Source organism: Lonchura striata, chromosome 19, assembly GCF_050655825.1.
Source record: "Lonchura striata isolate lonStrDom1 chromosome 19, ASM5065582v1, whole genome shotgun sequence".
NCBI lineage: Eukaryota > Metazoa > Chordata > Aves > Passeriformes > Estrildidae > Lonchura > Lonchura striata.
In genome coordinates, this window is record NC_140721.1 from 1,125,278 (window position 1) to 1,137,385 (window position 12,108).

Sequence of the window (12,108 nt, forward strand, 5' to 3'; positions counted from 1 at the left end):
TCATCAGTCACCTTGAAGGTGATTTCAACCTAGACTTTCTCCTTTTGTTCAAAACTTACAAGTAGTTCACTGGTTTTTCAGCTGGAGGCAGATTATTTTTATATTAAAGCAATGCCCTGTGTGCCTTGCAGAACTGAAAGGTTAATTTTCCAGAGGTTGTTGAGGTGAACATGCAAACATCTGGCCTGGGGCTGTAGCAGAAAAAAAAGACATTACTTTGCCTTTGGAAAAAGTTCTCTCTCATGTACTCAGAACAAGTTGAAAACATTTATTTTTATTTCTGTCTCAGACTAGAGAAATAACCAGCAATTCTTTTTGGTCCTTCTTCCACTTTGCTTTTGCCACAGTTTGTAGCTTCTGCAAAAAATTTCCTTATGTCCATATGCAGCTTATTGAAACAATTGTTAAGGGAACTTTAAAGGTATAATAGCGATTGCCTGTGAGGGAGGGGATTTTGAACTAGAAGGCTGTGACTATACTTGAGTTTTGTATAGTCTTAAACTTTCTCTTGAATAAAAGATAAAAACAATACATTTCATAACATGTTTAATTATAACAGTTATGTTGGCTACCTTCCTGACAAAGACTGTGATTTTTTTCCTTCTATCAGAGCCTTACATTTAAGGAGAAAATGACAAGCCTTAAATTTAAAGAAAAACCTACAGATTTGGAAACCAGAAGCTACAAGTTCTTGCTGTTGTCCTTGGTGAAACTGATCCATGCAGATCCAAAGCTTTTGCTGTGTGTAAGTAAATCCTACTGTCATACTGTTCAGTCATAGTGGAATTTATTTTTGAAGCTACTAAATTAATAAAAATTAATGGTCACCTAGTCATCTAGGACACTTCCTACTCATCTTTTTCACTGGTTATGGTGCTCCTGTGGTTTTAAAGGAAAAAGAAACTGTAAGAGACTTTATAGAATCAGCAACACAATGAGAGGGAGTATGAAGTTCTGTGACTCTGAAGAGGAAGGTGGGGGAAGGAGAGGGGAATAGAAGAAAATTAAAACGAGGGGGGTTGGAAATTAGTCATCATTTCAATGAGTACTGTCTTAGATCTTCCATTTTCTCAGGCCTGTGATGGTTTAATATAAAAATACTCCAGTTCTGTCAGAGACATGATATGCAAGGCGTGTTATGGATTAAAAATAAAAGAACAGATTCTCTGAAAGATCCCCAAATCCCCCTAGTTCAGCAGCAGGAGTGCTGCAGGAGCTGTCAGTGGTGTGGTCAAGCAGGGGAAGGTTTTGCAGCTGAGCCTGTGCTGTGTGTTTCCTGCAGAACCCCAGGAAGCAGGGCCCCGACTCGCAGGGCAGCACGGCCGAGCTGATCACGGGGCTGGTGCAGCTGGTGCCGCAGTCCAGCATGCCCGACATCGCCCAGGAGGCCATGGAGGTGAGGGGCACCCGGGGCTGCTGCCACAGCCTCTCCTTCAACAGCAGTCTGTCTGGCTGTGTGTGTGTGCAGCATGGCTTTGGACAGAAATACCAGGGAAAGCCTCTGGGGCTGCAGTATGTGCATGAAGTAAAGACTAAAAACAAATGCTGTTGACGCTGACTAGCAATGAACTCTTACTCTTCTATGGAAGATGCTTTTTATATCTTTTGTTGTCCTTAAAGCAGTTAATGAATATGTGACTGCACCTGTTTCTCTGCCTATGCTCAGGTACTCTGTAAGGTTCTGTCTTTAAGTGAAACTCTCTTTGGCTTTAGGCCTTGCTTGTTCTGCACCAGTTGGACAGCATTGACTTGTGGAATCCTGATGCTCCTATAGAAACATTCTGGGAGATCAGGTATGTAAATTAACATATAAATGAGAGAAATAGCTGTTTTGGTTTGTCTTCTCTTTTGAAATAGCTGTGAGTATTTTGGGAAAGCTTTGCAGCAACAGGGAGTTCATGGTCTCTTCGGGCGGGGGAAAAACCCGTCACCCTTGACACTAATTTGGACCCTTTGGCAGTTTTAACAGAGAGTGTGAGGCCTGACGGGATATGAAGAAGGAACATCCCTAGATGTGTTCCTTCCAGAGCAGAGTTGACACGTTGTCAGAGCAGTGTAGGTAACTCGTGCTGCCCTGTCTGTGCTGTCTCTGTCTCGGGCAGAGCTGGAGCTCCAGGCCGGGCTGCCCGCGGGGCTTCAGCTGCTCCAGGCCGCGGGCGCTGGGAAGGGTCCCAGGGGAGCTTGGCCTGTCCATGCACACTCTCACCTCTCTTGTACTGCTCGAAGCCCAGGGTAGTGTTTGCACAGGGTGTTCATGCTGAGTGCCTATTTCTATGTGAAATGTAGTGTAATACCTTCAGAAGTGTTGGCGTTCCGTCAGAAGGCTGATGCTGAATTTCATTTTGCTGCAGTTCACAGATGCTTTTTTATATCTGCAAGAAGCTTACAAGTCATCAGATGCTCAGCAGTACAGAAATCCTCAAGTGGCTGCGAGAGATTCTCATCTGTAGGAATAAATTTCTGCTAAAAAACAAAGTAAGTGAACATTGCCATCTCCCTGTTAGGATCATTAACATGTTCTCTATTGTGTCACTTCCTTCATTTATCAGGTTATTTTTGATTGGAAGAGATTTAATAGCTTACTCCTACACGTTCTGTTCTCTGATTTCTTCTCTGCTTTGTGAGGCACCTTGGTTAGAATTGGTAACCAAAGTTAGGTTTGGGATTTTTTTTTTCCCTTTAGCTGCACAGGTTGCTGTACTTTCCTGGAAAAGGAATGTTTCACAGAAACCTGTGCCTTGTGCCTCTTTGCCTAATACAGGGAAATAGTCCCCAAGATGAGAGAAAGGGAAGGTGGTTAATGGTGAAATTCACATGCTTATGGACGAAGAAAGTTTCCTTTTGGATCTCAGGTTCTTCTAAGTCACAGAATTCTGACTTTCTTCTTCCTGATATTCTTAAAGTATCAAATGGTGTATTTATTATGGGGAAATATCAGTCTAGGATACCATTAACATGAGGATCTTGATAACAGCCTGAGAGCAGCAGTGGAAAAAGTACTGTGTGAATGTCCAAGAGCTTTTTACCTTCCTCAGATCTATGCCTTTTACACTTTTAAAGTATCAGTTGCTATATTCTTTTCCTCCCCTCTGTAGCAATCAGATAGGAGTTCCTGCCACTTCCTTTTCCTTTATGATGTCTCTGGAAGTGGAACTAGTCAAATTTCTCTTGACCATGAGGATATGATGCGATGTACACCAGGGGCTACCCTGAGGAAAGCGAAAGGGAATTCTTCCATAGTAAGTAATACATGTTGATAGTTAATTTTAACACTTGGTAAAAACCCTGTGGGCAAGTAGAAATTAAATTACTTTTAGAGTAATTTTTGAAAATAAAATAAATTCTTTCTGAGGAGGAAAAGACATGTATTCTAAATAATGTATGTATTTAATGTGCTGGTTGACAATGATGTTTCAGACTTTTACAAAGTTAAATTTTTTCAGTTAAAATGTTGGCGATTTTTTGATTAGGATTGCAAACAGCATCATGACAGCATATATGAGGTCTGATCCTTTTTAGGATGGCTTATTCCTACAAGAATAAACTAAGTTTCAAGCACAGTTTGGCCAGGGCTGAATTTTCACAAGCGATGTTGATGTTGCCCAACTGGGAATTGTATGTTTCCCAGGAGAGCACTGCAGGGTGCAGTGGAACCCCGATCTGCCGCCAAGCCCAGACCAAGCTGGAAGTGGCCTTATACATGTTCCTGTGGAGCCCAGATATCGAGGCAGTCCTGGTGGCCATGTCCTGCTTCCGTCACCTCTGTGAGGAGGCTGAAATCAGATGTGGAGTAGATGAGGTCTCTGTGCATAATTTTTTACCAAACTACAACACTTTCATGGAGTTTGCATCTGTGAGCAACATGATGTCAACAGGTAAAAGTCATGAATCAAAGTAACTTTGTACCTGGACAAAAGACTGTGGTTTGAGTTCTTTAAATGAGCTGACGTTCTTGATTTCATGCTGCTCTGGCTTTGCTTGGAATGTCTTAGTTATTAGAATTGCTAGAAATTGTAAGGAATTTGAGTGACTGAGCTCAGGAGGATTTTACAATTGTGTAACAAGAAGCTATCTTTCTAAAGACTTGTTCTCTTAATTCAATAATTACTTTCAAAGATCACAAATTTTATGTAGGTGGATTTTCAAAACCTTGGCTAAATGTTCTGTGCCCTTTGCAGGGAGAGCAGCTCTTCAGAAGAGAGTGATGGCGTTATTGAGGCGCATTGAGCACCCCACTGCAGGCAACACAGAGGTGAGCTGACTTCTCACTTCATATGCTCTGTGTGCATATTAAAAAAAGAAATTGTTGCTGCACATAGTTTTGAAGCTAAATCTTGATATATTTTATCTTCTTTCAGGCCTGGGAAGATACACATGCAAAATGGGAACAAGCTACAAAACTAATCCTTAACTATCCAAAGACCAAAATGGAAGATGGGCAGGTGACTATGAATTTTTTCATTGGTTCAGCATTTAGAAATTCAAACCAAGTCTTTAAGCTTATTTATTTTAAGGCGTTTGAGTTTTCACATAGCGAAAGACCAGGTGTTGTCTCCCAGGTGACCGAGAGCCTGCACAAGACGATCGTGAAGCGGCGGATGTCGCACGTCAGCGGCGGCGGCTCCATCGACCTGTCGGACACGGAGTCGCTGCAGGAGTGGATCAACATGACGGGATTCCTGTGCGCCCTGGGCGGGGTGTGCCTGCAGCACCGCAGCAGCGCGGGGCTGGCCACCTACAGCCCGCCCATGGGCCCCCTCAACGAGCGCAAGGGCTCCATGATCTCCATGGTCTCCACCGAGGGCGGCGTGGAGACCCCGGTCAGCAAATTCATCGACCGCCTGCTCACCCTGATGGTCTGCAACCACGAGAAGGTGGGGCTGCAGATACGCACCAACATCAAAGACCTGGTGGGGCTGGAGCTCAGTCCAGCGCTTTATCCCATGCTCTTCAACAAACTGAAGAATACCATCAGCAAGTTCTTTGATTCTCAAGGACAGGTGAGTCACAGTTGTGTGATACTATTCACATTTGTGTCAGTCCTGCTTTTCCCCTGGGTGACTGAAATGGATCCCTGTTTGTGTTCTGTGCACACCCCCTGTGAGCAGAGTGATTGTCACAGCACATGTTAATGATTATTGTGGTTGTGATTCTGGGCTGTTATTTAACATTCCTTGAGTAGTGAACTCTTGAGTGCAGAGTCTGTGAGAATGTGGAATCCTTATGGCTGGCAGTGTTCACATATTGAATTGTGACATGTATTGGAATTCTTGGTGGTAGCTAGAAAAATGCTTGTCCATGAGATTTTTGAAATGTTGCCATATATTTGGCAAATACCCTTTCTCTGGTTTTACATGTAAAAAATTAACCAGAAATTTTCATCCTGTAGGTCTTGTTAACTGACACCAACACACAATTTGTAGAGCAAACCATTGCTATAATGAAGAATTTGCTTGACAATCACACAGAAGGGAGCTCAGAACACCTCGGGCAAGCGAGCATTGAGACAATGATGCTGAATCTGGTTAGGTAAGGAGCACTCTTGACCTTCCTATACACAGGCATTATGTTTAAGAAGTGACTTGGAGTCTTCTAGTTTATATCTTCTCTGCTTGTGTTCGTGGAGAAGCAGCAGCTGACTTTCTGATCCTCCTTATGGTACTGACAACTTCAGTAATTGTGGAAATTGTGTAGCATAAAGTGCATTGCTGAATGGTGACTGTTGTTTTTGAAAGAGCTGACCATTCCATAGCTTTGCCCTATTCCCATAGGCGATCCTGGTTATTTTTCTGTACATTGATGTTAGTGGTTAAAAACCAGCTGAAGGGGAGATTTCTGTTCACTATTACACTGATAGAAAATTTTGGCCAGAAGAAATTTGGTTCTGATGCAAGGGCTTTCTTGGGGCAGAGGAAGTGAAGTAGCATGAAGTATTTAATTAATCTTTTTGCTTTTTATTTCAGGTATGTGCGTGTGCTTGGAAATCTAGTACATGCCATTCAAATAAAAACAAAGCTCTGTCAGTTAGTAGAAGTAATGATGGAAAGGAGAGATGACCTTTCATTTTGTCAAGAAATGAAATTTAGGTAAGAATGGCATTACCTAACTTACAGGGTAGAGTACTGTGGGCATGTGTGGTTTTCTTTGGTTAGGTGGTTAAAAAAGAAACCAAAGCCCTGTCACACCAATATTCCTGGTACAGGGAGAGTTCCTTTGTCTTTCTCTTCAGAATAATTATGAGCCTGGTGCTGCATTTAAGTATTATTTAGTTTGTGGTGATACTGGACACTTGAAACAATTTAATGTGTGATACACACAGGTGGAAAAAAACCAACAAAGCTAAAACAATCTATTTATGTGTAACAGGAACAAAATGGTGGAATATTTGACAGACTGGGTAATGGGAACTTCTAATCAAGCAACAGATGAGGATGTGAAATGCTTGACAAGGTAAGAGGCACTCTTCACCTGTAACAGCATTCCAGGTGTCATTTGATATCCATGGATGAGCTGGCATGTTGGGCTTGCTATAACAGTAATAATGTTAAGGAAAAGACAAAAATTGAAATGGAAGCTTTGGTGAGCAACAGGAGAATTATATTTAATGTTTAGTCTTAAATTACTTGGCTGCTTTTAATGCTTTCTCTAATTTAGAACCTGTAACACAAAATATAAGAGCTGTTTTCATGATGGACAGAACCTTAGTATAATACTTTTTATTATTAAAAATGTTATTTTTCATCTGCAGGTAGAGCTATAAGCAAAAGTGACTTATATTTGTTAAACTTTATTTTTCAGAGATTTGGACCAGGCGAGTATGGAAGCAGTGGTCTCTCTTCTTGCTGGGCTTCCACTCCAGCCTGAAGAAGGAGATGGTGTTGAGTTGATGGAAGCAAAATCTCAATTATTTCTCAAGTAAATAGTGACTTTTAACTGTTTCTCTATACAATCACTCTGAGTAGAAGCCCTATATGACCTTTATTACAAACTCTGCTTTTCTTCCATCAGAAATAATTTTATTATCCCAACAGGAATTACCTCTTTTCTGGCCCATTTGAAAATCTCTACTTTGTAGGTTTATGAAAACATTTCCATTTAAAAAATAATTAGAAAATTTGGCTTTTTTTCTGTTTAATGCCGATGTGTTTTTCAGTCACGGCAGGAATTATCTCAATTTGATACTGTATTTTATTTATTTTTATCCATGAAACTTAAACTCTCTTTAAAGACATCTGTTAGTAGAGGCACACCAGTGTTAGGGGGAATGGGCACACAGGTTTGGGACAAAGGGAGGTTGTTGGAGCGCAGCTAAGGTTTGGGCTGTGCTGCAAGGAGGCTCCTTGGGGTGAGGGTGAGGTTTTGGGGAGGTTTGTTGTGTGATTGCTTCTGGGGGTGAGGTTTTGGGGAGGTTTGTTGTGTGATTGCTGCTGGGGGTGAGGTTTTGGGAGGTTTGTTGTGCGTTGGCCCCCATGGGTGAGGTTTCGGGAGGTTTGTAGAGCGTTGGCCCCCATGGGTGAGGTTTTGGGAGGTTTGTTGTGTGTTGGCTCCCATGGGTGAGGTTTCAGGAGGTTTGTTGTGCGTTGGCCCCCATGGGTGAGGTTTCAGGAGGTTTGTAGAGCGTTGGCCCCCATGGGTGAGGTTTTGGGAGGTTTGTTGTGTGTTGGCTCCCATGGGTGAGGTTTCGGGAGGTTTGTTGAGCATTGGCCCCCATGGGTGAGGTTTTGGGGAGGTTTATTGTGTGATTGCTCCCATGGGTGAGGTTTCGGGAGGTTTGTTGAGCTTGGCTGCCTGGCAGGGCGCGTGTGACCGTGAGGGCCTGTCCCCAGGTACTTCACGCTGTTCATGAACCTGCTGAACGACTGCAGCGAGGCGGAGGAGGACGGCGCGGCGGCGGGCGGGCGCAAGCGCGGCATGTCGCGCAGGCTGGCGTCGCTGCGGCACTGCACCGTGCTGGCCATGTCCAACCTGCTCAACGCCAACGTGGACAGCGGCCTCATGCACTCCATAGGTAACGCCCTGCCTGCCCGGCACAGCGCCTGCCCCTGCTTTTACATCCTCCTTATGCTGCTGCCTTCTCTCCTTCAGGCTTGGGCTATCATAAAGACCTCCAGACCAGAGCCACCTTTATGGAAGTCCTCACCAAAATCTTGCAGCAGGGGACAGAATTTGATACCTTGGCAGAAACGGTGCTGGCAGATCGGTTTGAGAGATTGGTGGAGTTGGTTACAATGATGGGTGATCAGGGAGAGCTTCCTATTGCTATGGCTTTAGCCAATGTGGTGCCTTGTTCTCAGTGGGTAAGTTGATTTTATTTCCTACATTTGGTTAAGATAATGAGACTTGAAATAAAAAGTGCAACGGCAGCCTGGTACAGAGAGAATGGAACTGCCACTGAACTAGCCTTTCTTTGTATGTTCATAAAAATGTCCTGAATCTAAGTTCAGATCTTGGTGATAAACTACATTTTAGTTAATATCTAGGAACGATTTTATATGCAGTTATTATAATAAATGCATCTGGGCTGGTTATTTATTACAGGTGGTGTGTGCTGTGTTGCACACACACACGGAATTGTGTTTGCTCTTCTAAATTTTATCAAGATAAGTTGGGCTTTGTTATACAGTGGAGTAGCTGCTTGTCTATCTGGATAACCATTATGAGCTTGTAAGACTAGATAGCCTGAGGCAGATTTTTAGACATGCAGTAGCATAGGAAGCGTTTGCAGAGAGATTGTTTTTGTGTAATTTGGTATTTACCTGTCAGAGCTCATAGCAGACATAAAACTTTATTGCAAAGTGCTTGGTGATTTTGTCATAGTACTGGATTTCATGCTTGCCTTGGCTCCCTTCGAGTCAGATTAACTCTTGTTCCACCCTTTAAGGATGAGCTGGCTCGTGTCCTGGTCACACTCTTTGATTCCCGGCACCTGCTCTACCAGCTCCTCTGGAATATGTTCTCAAAGGAGGTCGAGTTGGCAGACTCCATGCAGACACTCTTCCGAGGAAACAGTTTAGCCAGTAAAATAATGACTTTCTGTTTTAAGGTACATCATCTCTTTTTTTTTTCTCTGCTACAGATCTCTTGAATAGCAGGAAAAGTTTTTTAATATGAAAATACAAAGCTGCCAGTCTGTGGCATTAAGCACTTCAGTAATGGGATTAGATAAAAGCCATACTGAGTTGCCTTTGGGTCTTAGTTTGAGTTAGTCTCAGCTCTCACATCTGTTAAATTTACAAAGGTTTCTTTTTGTGTTTTAACATTTCATGAAGTGAATCTTGTAGAATGCTTATGTTCAGGCCCTTAAAAAGTAGGTCTGTCCCTGGCACTAAACTTTTGCTTTTTTTACTAGTTCAGTTATATGAGTGATTCTGGGTCAGTGCCAGCTGGGGGACTGTTCCTGGTAAATTCTGAGGTCTTGTTTGTGCTCCCATTTCAGTTCAAAAAGTTGTGTACAGAGGTGAAGTGTGGAGTCAGTCCCCTAAGAAAGAATGTCTGCTGGTTATCTGGGTTGTTATTTTTCTCTAATTGGGAATTAATTAAAATACTTGGTTGTGTTCCAGAGGTGAGATTACAATATACAAACCCAAGTTTTACAGGAATTTGGCTTATGCCAAAACAGATCAAGTGTTTTCAGGCCGTTGAAAGCTTCCAGAGTTTTGCAGCATTCCTGTGTCAATCTGGCCTTGTTTCCTCTGCACACAGGTCTATGGTGCTACATATTTGCAGAAGCTGCTGGAACCCTTGCTGCGGACTGTGATCACATCCCCTGAGTGGCAGCACGTCAGCTTTGAGGTGGATCCAACAAGGTTTGAGATTCAGGGCGAGCAGCAGATGTATTTATCTGTAAACGTGATTCCCGCTCATTGTCTGTAATAGGATTCCTTTTTCCTTGTGGCAGATATTTTTCTCACGCTTCCATACTGTTGTACCTCTCACTTTTCCAGGCACATTAATTGTCTCTGCAGCCCTCTTGCTCTGTTGCTTTAAATTATTTCTGACTCTTAGAAAAGTTAAAAGTATTCATCCCTTAAGTAGCTTATGCAAAGATAGACCTTCTAATTAATACTTTAACCATCAACTGTGTCTACCTCAAAATTCCTTGCAGATAAAAAATCCTGAACTGATAATGCAGTTATCAGTTGGAATTGTTATGCATGTGTTTGTATGAAGTGGTCTGAGAGAATCTCACCTACAGCTGTCTGTCCATTACTGAATTTTACATGACCTTTTATTTGTACCTTACATAGTTTCCTTACGTAGTTTAAAACAGTGATGGAAACTTTTGTGTAAAAGATCACAAGTATTTCCATAAGAAAAAGGGGAAATGAGGTTCTTGCCAAGGATGCAAGTACAGTTTGTATTGTGTTTGATTGCTGGTCATACATGTGTGGGTCTGTTTCAGGCTGGAGCCCACAGAAAGCCTTGAAGAGAACCAGCGGAGTCTCTTGCAAATGACAGACAAGTTTTTTCAGGCAATCATTAATTCCTCCTCGGAGTTCCCACCCCAGCTGCGCAGTGTGTGCCATTGTTTATACCAGGTATGCCTGCAGTGGTTGCCTGCCCCTAAGCTTTGGGGTTGGTTTGTGCAATTCCAGCAGTTTGGAGTTTGGTGCTAGACACAGGGGACATCTCTAAAGGCTTTTCTCAGACATTTGATGAGTAGTGCTACTTTGATAAGTAACACCAGTCTGAACGCTGGGGCTAAGTGGTGTTTTAAGGGTTGTGTTGGCAATCAGGAGGTGACTGAAGGTACTTGGGTTCCCTGACCTCCATCCCCAGCTCCTCTGCTCTGTCCCGTGGCTGCTGAGCCCAGTGTCCTGCTGGATCCCCTTGTGTGTTTCTGATGGATTCAGCTCTGCTAAAAATCCGAGTAGGAGTTCCCTCGGAGCTCACTGGGAATGCAGTTTCCAGTCCAGTTGGAGGCTGTCACAGAAATACTGTGCCTGGTGGAATATTGGAGCTGTGGTCTCAGTGAGGTGCTCTGCAAGAGCTACTCTGCCCTTTCAGCCATAGTCTGTATTCAGGTCTAAAGCAAAGCCAAGCAGATGGATTTTCTGACCTGTGTGAACTAGTGATGAGTAAAAATCCTGTCACATTTGCACAGGGGATGCTGGGGTCACTGGGGCAACTGCTGCAATGCCCAGAGCTGGGGAATGAGAACAGGGAATGTGTGTTGGCACTGTTGTGGTCTGGGGTTGTTCTGTGAGCCCTTGCGTTGAAGCAGATACCGAGCCTTGTCCCTGACTGACAGCTCTGTAAGAGCCTCTGAAGGCTTTTGGTTTCTCTTCCTGACAGTGGCTGTGTTTGGGTTGGTGGCAGAGTGACTTTGGGGTTTTTTGATGTGTTTGGGTTTTGTAAGCAGGAAATGAAGTGGGCACATTGGTCTCCTTCATGGCCACAGTGTCACATACATCAACTAGAAAAATATTTGAGTGTTACCGAAAATATCACACACAGCTTTGGTTGTTCCTTCTGTTATTGGATGTTGCATTCTCCCACACCTCATCCCAGAACTGGGTTTATATGCTGTTTCCAGGATGTGTCAGATTATTGCCATTTCAGTGGTCCATTGGTAACAATTATTTATGTGCAAACCATTGGTGATTCCTTTGTGAAATGGAATTTTTAAAATATGCTCACCAGCAGACATTCCCAGAGATTATTCTATGGAAGCCTTTCCAAGTGTGTTGGCTTTATTCTTGCCTTTACTGTGTGTGGTATTAAGGGTAATTTGTTCCCGGAAGAGATGATTTACTGGCAGATATAAAAGTGGTATTAACTGATATTTAGCTTCAATATTTACTACTTTTACTGTTACTAGTAACAACTAGATTTCTGTACAAGTATTTGACTAACAGTATTTGTGATAAACATTCTGTACTTAAGATTTCAGAGTTTTGAAGAGTCTGGCCTTTATCTGAAAGAAAGTAAAACTAAGATCTGATTTGGGGGCATTAATCCATTTTTATCATAAGAACCAAACAGGTGATTTTTATAAGATAACTTCCCTTTTAAAAAGGTGAATGTGTTCTATCCCAAGCACTAATGAGAGTAAATTATACTGAATTTTGTGGTGGTTTTTTCATGCTTAGAGTTTTAAAGTAGCTG

At 42.7% G+C, this 12,108-nt stretch overlaps 1 protein-coding gene across 8 annotated transcripts in view; it reads left to right on the forward strand.

Moving 5' to 3' along the window:
* NF1 (neurofibromin 1) overlaps positions 1–12,108 on the forward strand; it is a 75,358-nt gene that overhangs the window by 19,543 nt on the left and 43,707 nt on the right. For 7 of the 8 annotated variants that reach the window (XM_085557182.1, XM_021533030.3, XM_021533029.4 and 4 more), the window contains exons 13-30: positions 611–745; positions 1,283–1,396; positions 1,714–1,793; positions 2,352–2,475; positions 3,096–3,239; positions 3,629–3,875; positions 4,179–4,252; positions 4,359–4,442; positions 4,560–5,000; positions 5,390–5,529; positions 5,964–6,086; positions 6,367–6,450; positions 6,799–6,915; positions 7,827–8,008; positions 8,086–8,297; positions 8,882–9,043; positions 9,703–9,806; positions 10,403–10,538. In XM_085557182.1, the coding sequence (XP_085413308.1) occupies positions 611–745; positions 1,283–1,396; positions 1,714–1,793; positions 2,352–2,475; positions 3,096–3,239; positions 3,629–3,875; positions 4,179–4,252; positions 4,359–4,442; positions 4,560–5,000; positions 5,390–5,529; positions 5,964–6,086; positions 6,367–6,450; positions 6,799–6,915; positions 7,827–8,008; positions 8,086–8,297; positions 8,882–9,043; positions 9,703–9,806; positions 10,403–10,538 (2,703 nt within the window). The remainder of the gene's footprint in view (positions 1–610; positions 746–1,282; positions 1,397–1,713; positions 1,794–2,351; positions 2,476–3,095; positions 3,240–3,628; positions 3,876–4,178; positions 4,253–4,358; positions 4,443–4,559; positions 5,001–5,389; positions 5,530–5,963; positions 6,087–6,366; positions 6,451–6,798; positions 6,916–7,826; positions 8,009–8,085; positions 8,298–8,881; positions 9,044–9,702; positions 9,807–10,402; positions 10,539–12,108) is intronic. The other variant, XM_077787600.2, reaches the window with a different exon arrangement.